Source organism: Notolepis coatsorum, assembly GCF_963971535.1.
Source record: "Notolepis coatsorum genome assembly, contig: SCAFFOLD_4283, whole genome shotgun sequence".
Classification (NCBI taxonomy): Eukaryota; Metazoa; Chordata; class Actinopteri; order Aulopiformes; family Paralepididae; genus Notolepis; species Notolepis coatsorum.
The window spans coordinates 207-10,000 of NW_028173602.1; the positions used below are offsets into that span (position 1 = coordinate 207).

Below are 9,794 nucleotides of genomic sequence, written 5' to 3' on the forward strand. Positions count from 1 at the left end.
CTTTGGTTGATTTTAAATGTTGCTGCTGTCGGGACAAAAACCTCATAACTCCAAAAACCGAACTTTTCAGCAGATGAAAAAAACGAACACAGATTTTAGGGTGAATAGAGTTAGGAGGTTTAGACAGATGATCGGTTTAATGCTTTCCCATTGTTTAAACTTTGTAAAACCCACACACACATATGGAGGATGATCTACGGAGTTGATTTATATAAAAAAAAAAATTAAATGGAGTTATGAGGTTTTGTCCCGCCAACAGCGATGTGTTCTATAAATAAAGGTGACCCTGACCTAGTTGAAACTCATCAGCATCTCGTTTGAAGATCCCGGGGCGAGCCCTGAAGTGGAGAAAACCTCGATCATTTGTGGAAACTAACGCTGTGTTCCTCTTTGCCTCCAGCCAACCTGACGGGTCACGTGGAGCGGGTGGGCATTGAGAACTTCGAGCTGCTGAAGGTGCTGGGCACAGGAGGTGAGTCACGCACCCCAAACCACAATCTGTCGCTGCCTGGATCAGAACCTGTGGTTGTGCACTCGGGGCCCTTTCACACCGGCAGCGCTCCGGTTCTGCAGCCTCTGAACCTTGGTGCTCTCTGGCGAACCAGCCCGCGTTTACACCTATTTAAGCAGAACCAACGTTCCACCGTCCTCTGTAGTGGTGCACGATATATATCGGCCGCCGATATCAATATAGGGCCGATTTTAATAAATAAAAAAAAAATCACATTTTTATTTTATGCAATTTTTTTTTATCTAACATGTTTTGGTCTTAAATTGTTTAAAAATATCAGTAATTTCAGAAAATAAATTACAAAAGTAAAAAAAAAATGGCGTTTTGGAAAATAGCTCTTTATTTGATTATCATAAAAAAGTGTTTTCTATACAGAGATATCAACATCGGTAAATATCGGTATCGGCCAGAACAGCAATATTAATATCGGTTATCGGTATCGGCCACAATTTTCACATCGGTGCATCACTAGTCATCAATGGGGGGCGTTACTCAGGCGGAAATAAACATAAATAACAGTGGCAAAATGTGCCGTGTGCAAAACGGCTTCAAATGTTGGGCATTGCATCTGCACCATGCTGATCCACTCGACCGGCAGCACGGAAGCGATTTGCGGCTGATCTCAAAATGAGATTAGATTAAAATGTATTGTCATTATTATACAGCACAAGTACAATACACATAAATGAATGGGGGTAAAAAATCTTTCAGTATTGACATTACTAAATGAGATGTCATGCTAATATGTCAAGTTCTACAGTAGGACTTACTACTGTAATACCTAATAAAACAAGTCATTAGAATAATAGAAGCCTACTTTGCTGGAACGATTCATTCTGCATTTATTTATTTATGGAGCATTTATTTATCCACTCTGGTTGGATGGTGTATTGCAGTGGTTCCCAAAGTGGGGGTCGCGAGATGATTTCCAGAACAGCTAACTAAGCTAAGCTAACTAACGTTAGCCGCTAATCCTGGAAACGCTCACAGGGGAGTGATACCACGACACCAGCTCCATTAGTGGGGAAAGGGGGGGGGGGGGGTATATTGACGAGGCTTGACAACAGAGGTTTATATAATCATCATATTGGCGTGACTGTATCCATCAAAGGGTTAAATCAAGCATTTTGAAATGTCAAAATATCGCAATATATATCGTGTATCGTGATGGAGCAAAAAAATATCGTGATATCATTTAGAGGCCATACCCCCAGACCCCCCGCTTAGAAAGTGGCCTGACTGGGGCTATATTTCGCACTATATTTCCTGGCCTGAATGATTTCCCCAGTCCGGCCCTGGTTAAAAGCCTCCAATGCTTATTAGTGTGTCTGCGTTTGAACGTTTGCATGTTTCAACCATACATACTTTAACTTTTTTCTTTATACCACCCCTGCAACAGTGGGGGTCGTGGCTCTCTGACACCGTTATTTCAGGGGTCGCGGCCTGACAACTTTGGGAACCCCTGGTGGTGTATTGTACTTTGTGCTGTAGTGTATAATAACAACAATACATTTGAATCTAATTTGAGATCAGTCGCAAATCGCTTCTTCCGCACCACCTGTTGAGTGGATCAGCGTGGTGCGGTGCTGTGCCCAACCTCTGCACGGCCCTCGCCATCTCCGCTCGTCTTCACAGCCTAGAATAGGACACGCCCACTGATGATGTCACGGTTCGCAAGGGGAAAAAACCAAAAAATGTTCAGTTCCAGCTGAGAACCGACTTTTCTGGTTCAGAACCAACTATTTACGATCTGAGTGCGCCGGCCGGTTCAAGGTGAGGCTCGGGGAGCGGCACAGTGTTGTGGCTCCTACTGCTTTGCCATTGGACGTTTTGTGTTTTTGGAGTGATAGTCGAATATTCGAAGCGAAGCGAAAAGCGAAGCGAAGCGAAGCGAAAATCGAATAGTTTTATGCAAATATCGTTTTGTTTGATGGCTTTACTCGTGACACCCCTGTTAGGCCAAAAATAAATAATGGTTTGTTTCCGGTTGCCGACCGACCCTGCCGATTTAGGTGCGACCCAATATATTTTATTATTTAAAAAAAATATATAAATCCTTTTTATTATTATTATTTTTTTTAATAAAGTTTCATAGAAATCTTAGTCAAACCTTTAGTATTATGGATATTAAACATGCTGGCAGAGTACATGCATCCATGTTGTTGTGAACATTTTAATTAAATAAAGAAATTCCCTATCCATAGTCGCCGTGGGAAAGAATAAAATAAAATAAATTCCCTACCTACCCCATGGCCTTAACTGACAACCAACAGGAAACAAACAATATTTTTTGTTATGCCCTACTAACCCGTCCCTCTCACCGGCAGCGTACGGCAAGGTGTTCCTGGTGCGCAAGGTGAGCGGGCACGACGCGGGCACGCTGTACGCCATGAAGGTGCTGAAGAAAGCCACCATCGTGCAGAAGGCCAAGACGGCGGAGCACACGCGGACCGAGCGCCAGGTGCTGGAGCACATCCGCCAGTCGCCCTTCCTGGTCACCCTGCACTACGCCTTCCAGACGGACACCAAGCTGCACCTGATCCTGGGTCTGCTTCCTTCGTTATGTTGGCATTCAAATTCTAAATCAACATAAAAAAAAACATTTTATTTTAAAAATATTTTTTATATATATCTTTTTTTTCCTGTGTATTCATTCTGTTTAACACTTTGAATGCCCAGCAGGGGGCGCACATTTAGTGCTTGAATGCCCACATCCACTTTAATGTTAGCATTAATATCGCCTAATCTATGTTTTAAGTGTTCGTTAATGTGTCTAATCTGCCCGTCGCATTATCAATGACCCATTTTCAGTCAACATTGTCGAAGCAGATTGTTTTTTTATCGGTTCATTTCCGTTTCATAGCATTTTGAAAACCCCTCGTTTTCACAAAAAAAAAAGAGGATTCCATGATAATCCCCCGTACTGTAATATTCTAGAACGTTGTCATTTGTCTGCCTATTTATGAATCGTTTTCAAATAAACGCTAGATTATCGATAGTATATGTGTACGTGTGCACGCTAGTGTCGCGCGCTGAAAATCGATTCTCTCAGTTCCTGATCGCTCTTAGGCTACGTTTAGACGGAGAGAGTCTGAACAGAAACCGCAAAAGTTGTCTTACGGTTTCACTTTTAATTTTGCGTTTAGACTAGTGTTTTGGGGTGGAATTCTCCGTGCAGACGAGGCTGTAACAACTCGAGACAACGGAGCCCCGCTGTCACACGATTGGCGCATATGTCACATGACGTGCTGTGAAGACCCGCCCTACTCTGCCTCTGATTCGCAGACTGTGGGTGGGGAATGTGATTGGACCAAAGCAGAGTCACTCACAGACAGTGGGTCCAGTCACGCCGCGGGACAGATTCTTGTGTATTTAAAAGTACTGCCAATGTAGCCTTCAGGTGATCGCCATGGATAGAATCAGACATGCTTTATTTACGCTTCTAGGATACTGGCGCATGCCTGTGATGTAAGCAGTACACGCGACGAGAGCCTTGACAACCCTTTCGTCATCGTTTTATGCGGTTTGACAGTTTAGATGAGAGCGCAAAGGTTTATCGTTTCTAGGAATTCCACCCTGGAAGGTGGTCTCACTTTTTTACGGTTTCACCCCGTAAAAACGCCGTTTCCGTATAAACGAAAGGCACATCCGAAAAAATATTTTTGCGGATTCACCTGCTAGCGTTTCCGTCTAAACGGGGCCTTAGAGTCAAACAGCCATATCACAAAAAAAAGAAAAAGCTTATATCTCCGTGAAAACGGGTCTGATTATCCTAAAACTGGTAACATAGATTCCTTACCTGAGATCAGATGGTATCCAAATGGATTATTCCAATTCCTGAACGCCATTCGAAAAAATCGATCCTTTTATTGATCCCACGCGTATACTGTAAAAACACATAATCCCCGCTCCTCTGAGGGTCCAGCATGAAGCTGATCGACCCCGTGAGTGAGAAGTAAAATTTGGAGTCCGGGTTTTTTTTTCTCATTCATTTTCATTGAGTCTAATCCAAAAGGGTGAATTACCATCTGGGAGACGATAGGGGGCGCTTTTTTCACATCTGAGCGCCTGGGGTGGCTGATTTTCCAACGGTAGACTCGGTTGATGAAATATGAATTCAGATCGCTAAAAAAAAACGAATATTCTCGTTATGGGCATTCAACCCGCGGGGGGTAAACCCGAGAAAACTCGGGTTGGGCATTCAAAGTGTTAAACCAATGGGGTTTTTCTTCACAGTTGCAGATAAAGATTAGGCTACACTAATATCTTTTTTTTTTATTATGTTTTTGGTAGATGTTTTATTGTTTGTACTACCGGGCAGTCCGGTAGAGAGAGAGAGAGAGAGGAGGAACGGGAGACGGAGCGGGGGGGAGACATTTGGCAAAGGACGCCGGGTCCGGGAATCGAACTCAGGTCGGCCTCTTCGCGACGCAGCGCGTTACATGGTTCGCCACTTGGGCGCCCCAGGCTACACTAATATTATAGTATTATACTATTATAGTATATGACTCGTCATAAACATTTAAATAAAACATTTATCATAAATGATGTAGCCTATCTGCATCCGCTTGGCGCTCCATCGAGACGTCACCATCACTTTCGTACCAACCGTACCCTTATTGGATTATTTATGTTGACGAAACTGACTACTTATATTCATTAAAGAAAGTTGATTTAATAAAAAAAATACTATTCAAATTGAGGATTTAGTTGGAGGATAAAAAAAATAGTTTTATTATTTTAATTTTTTTTAATTAAAAACGAAGGTTCGAACGTCCGTTCGAAAAACTCTGATGAAGTTCGAATCTCAAAAATATGCTTCGGGGAAACAGCTCTACCGCAGTGTGCCCAATATAAGACCTAGAAACATTTGACCAAAAGATGATAAACATAAACGGCTTACATCGAATAAAACAATGTATACAAAATAAAGAGGCTTGGAAGAGACTCAAGGTCGTCCTGTATTCGGATCAATACGGTACTTATTTCCACCTCCGATCAGTCATTGTTTATCCTTTTGAATAGAGGTGGATCAAAGTGAATGAGGGGGGGGGGGGGGGGGTACTGAAAGTATTTGATCCTCTCTGTAGTAACAATGAACTTCACCTGACTTATGCTGATGAGCATTTAGCATGCATGAAAACATCTGTGTGTTGTTGTTGTTGTGACTTCCTCTTCATGCATCTTTCATGGCAGACTATGTGAACGGGGGCGAGCTGTTCACCCACCTGGTGCAGAGGGTGCGCTTCAAGGAGCAGGAAGTGGCTCTCTACAGCGGGGAGATCGTGCTGGCGCTGGAGCATCTGCACAAGGTACCCGGCCCGCACCACCACACCAGTCCTTTCTAACGGTCTACTATAGGGAGGCGTAGTGGTTACGTTGCTGTTTCCGGCCGGTCCACCTCGCCAAATCGCAATGTATTTAAGCATTACATCACGCGCAGGAGTGGGTTGTGAGAATTAGACCCCCCTAGGCATGGTCTAATTGTCACAACCCACGACTACAAGTGGTGTAATGCATTTATACAACTGGCACATTCATCCAACCTTATTGCTATACAATAAACACACATTAATTGAAGATTTATTGAAAAAACCATCCGCCAGAAAAAGTAGTTCCCGCAAAAAAAAGAGAAGTTGCCTCCATGTGGAAGCAGCTCGGAAGTGCATCCAACTGTTCTCAGTAAGACATCCAACAAACTAAGACATCCAACTGTCTTTCAACTAGACATCCAACAAACTAACACATCCAACTTTTCTTAACTTTTTAACCTACTTTCTATAGAACTTCATTCTTAGATGCTTCTATAGAAAGTAGGTAAAACAAATTAAAAAAAGTTTTCTTTGCTCTATAGGAAAAAAAAGGTTTTCTTTGCCCTATATGGGGGGGGGGGGGGGGGGGGAGGGTTCTTTGCCCTATAAGATTTTTTTTTTGTAAACCTACTTTCTATAGAAGCAGCTGGGAGGTGCACTGTTTTAAGTGAGCGTGGACTATTGAATTGATTGATTGATTGCTAATTTTATTACTGTACGCCTTGTTTCCAACTGGTTAAGTTTAGGCCGTCTTTCTAAGTTGGTTAAGGTTAGAGTTTGTCTTTAGAGCAGGGCGATAGACCACCAGCCCTGATTCCAAACTCTAACCTTAACCAACTTCGAAAGAGTGCCTAAACTTAACCAGTTGGAAACAAGGCGTACAGTAATAAAATTAGCAATCAATCAATCAATCAATCAATTCAATAGTCCACGCTCACTTAAAACAGTGCACCTCCCAGCTGCTTCTATAGAAAGTAGGTAAAAAAAAAGTTTGCAATTAATCAATCAATCAATTCGCGCGATTTTTATTTGGTTCCACAATGACTCATGACCCATCAATTACATCATTCAACATTGTTTAAGCAACTAAGACATTCGCCGTGACAGAATCGTTTTTCATTTAGTCTTTATGACCCTATCACCATTATCCTTTCGTAACGTTTACTGTCCGCCATCTTGCTTGCATTTCTAAAACCATGAACGTGCATTGATAGTGATGCGGTTGTGGGCGGGTCCTGGGACCAAGAGCGTGGGTTATGAAAAATACCCACGTGTAAGTTGACTGTTTCAGCCAATCAGAATCGAGAAATGTGCATGCCGTTGTATAATTCCCCATTGTCCATTTCTAAATCGTCTCGTTTGAAACAAATAAAGCATGAACATTTGCACGGTGTACCTTTCTGTGCATTTCTAAGATTTCTCTCAGCTTTACTCTCGTTAATGGCTTTATTTCTCCCCCTCTTCTTTGCAGCTTGGGATTGTTTACCGTGATCTGAAGCTTGAAAATATTCTACTGGACTCGAGCGGTCATATAGTCCTCACAGACTTTGGCCTCAGTAAAGAGTTTGATCAGGTATGTTGAAGCCATAATGTGCTGAGTGGAGTCTGTTCATGTTTATTATAGAGTGCTGGGTGGAGTCTGTTCATGTTTATTATAGAGTGCTGGGTGGAGTCTGTTCATGTTTATTATAGAGTGCTGGGTGGAGTCTATTCATGTTTATAATAGAGTGCTGGGTGGAATCTATTCATGTGTATTATAGACAGAGTGCTGGGTGGGTGGAGTCTATTAATGTGTATTATAGACAGAGTGCTGGGTGGAGACAGTTTATTAATGTTTATTATAGACAGAGTGCTGGGTGGAGACAGTTTATTAATGTGTATTATAGACAGAGTGCTGGGTGGAGACAGTTTATTAATGTGTATTATAGACAGAGTGCTGGGTGGAGACAGTTTATTAATGTGTATTATAGACAGAGTGCTGGGTGGAGACAGTTTATTAATGTGTATTATAGACAGAGTGCTGGTCTCGGCTCGCTCACTACTCACTACTCCAGAGGTAATCACAGTCTGCTCTAGTAATGGCCGATTGTTTATCAAAGAGCAAACATTACGTGGTGAACGTGCCTTTTATCTCGGCGCTGGAACAGTCTCTGCTAAATCTCCACTCGGGCTGTTGGGCAACGCAGATGTGGGATTAAGGTCACAGTGTGTTTCTCTCTCCCTAAAACATGTGTATGTTCACTACCGGGGCTGAGCAATATATTGAGTTAAATTTGCTGCGGCATTATACAGAAGAAAGCAACTCCTCTATTGCATCGATCGACTCCAGTTGGTCCAAAACGCTGCTCACCAGGTCAAAAGAATCTTGCCACATCACCCCCCCCCCCCCCCCCATCCTTGCTTCCCTGCACTGGCTCCCGGTAAACACCAGGATCAATTTCAAGGTCCTGGTGTTTCCCTACAGAGCCCTCCATGGGCAAGCCCCCCCCCCCCTACATTACTGAGCTCCTTCACCCACTCTCCTCCAGCCGGTCACTGCGGTCCTCCCATCAGGAGCTCCTGGTGGGGCCCAGGACCAGGTCTTCCCATCAGGAGGTGGAGCCCAGGACCAGGTCTTCCCATCAGGAGCGCCTGGTGGAGCCCAGGACCAGGTCTTCCCATCAGGAGCTCCTGGTGGGGCCCAGGACCAGGTCTTCCCATCAGGAGCTCCTGGTGGGGCCCAGGACCAGGTCTTCCCATCAGGAGCTCCTGGTGGGGCCCAGGACCAGACTCAAGACAGAAGGAGTCTTCACGGTGACTGCAGCCCCAAGGCTCTGGAACGCCCTCCTCCCTTCAGCCCTGAACACCGCTCCCTCAGAGCTCACCTTAAAAGGCAGCTAAAAAACCCACTTCTACAGGCAGGCCTTTTAAACACCCATAGCCGTTTTCTTTTTGCCGGGATCACCTGCATCCTTTGTGCCGGGTGTTTTTCGCTTTGAAAAAACGGGGCCAGCGCAGTGGGAGAGGGTATCAGTTTTTCCAGAGACCTGGGGAATTGAACCGCAGACTCTAAATCACGGCCCCAGGAAAACAAAGCTATGACTTCACTAAGGAGGAGTCTATGTTATCATGGGGCATCAGGCTAGAACCCCCCTCCACGCCGCTATGAGGGCAAAAAAGGATCCTAGCCTGGAGCCGACCTTACGCAAGCTGTGCAGTTTTCACCCCCGTAACTGACACACCTGAAGCCTGCGTCGCAAAAAACATCACCCGCCCAGAGAGGCCGTCAGCCATCACACAGTCGACCGCCTCCCAAAGCATAGTATCCAGCTGCAGAGCCGGAGACTATGCCGGCGATGATCATCATCTTCTAGACTCTCCAGTGGTGAAGACATTATCGCTTTATTTTCTCGAAAAATAGTGAGAGAACAAAGATATAATGTCAACGCAGCTCCTCTTCTTACTACTTTAGCAACCAAACCTAAAGTGGTGTATACAGGCACTTTTTCGGTGGTGAAAGTAAGGAATCAAATCAAATCAAATCAAATTTATTTATAGGGCCCGACAACACACGTTAATGTCCCCATGGGCCGTACAGGTCTTCTTTAAACAAGTCAAGAAGACAACATAACAATAAGTCAAGAACAGAACAAGAACACCATAGGGTCCAAACATTTTTTAGATGAATGCAAATAAATGAAAGAATGCAAGCACTCCCAGACATACCCCACGCGAAGGTAAGGAAAAACTCACTAAAACCTAACAATAGGGAAAAAAAAAAGCTCCACAGGCAATGTGGAGGAGAGAAACCTTAGAAGGGCCGTTCAAGGGGGGATCTCCCTTCTTAGATGTCGGTGATAGTAGTGTTGCAGACGGACAGTTGGTAAGCATGCACTCATGTGTGTGGTGAGACACAGATGAGTGCATGCAATAGCAACTGAACATTTTGAAAAATTAAAGATAGAGTTGATAGCGGATCTATTTGAGGCACA

The 9,794-nt window shown here is 43.9% G+C and overlaps 1 protein-coding gene across 1 annotated transcript in view; it reads left to right on the forward strand.

Annotated features, from left to right (window-relative positions):
• Nucleotides 1–400: 400 nt before the first annotated feature.
• Nucleotides 401–9,794, forward strand: part of LOC311247746 (ribosomal protein S6 kinase alpha-5-like) — a gene marked incomplete at both ends in the record, with an annotated part of 13,110 nt that continues 3,716 nt past the window's right edge. Inside the window, 4 exon segments of the mRNA XM_084338749.1 lie at nucleotides 401–472; nucleotides 2,839–3,057; nucleotides 5,708–5,823; nucleotides 7,295–7,396. Coding sequence (XP_084194875.1) covers nucleotides 401–472; nucleotides 2,839–3,057; nucleotides 5,708–5,823; nucleotides 7,295–7,396 — 509 coding nt within the window.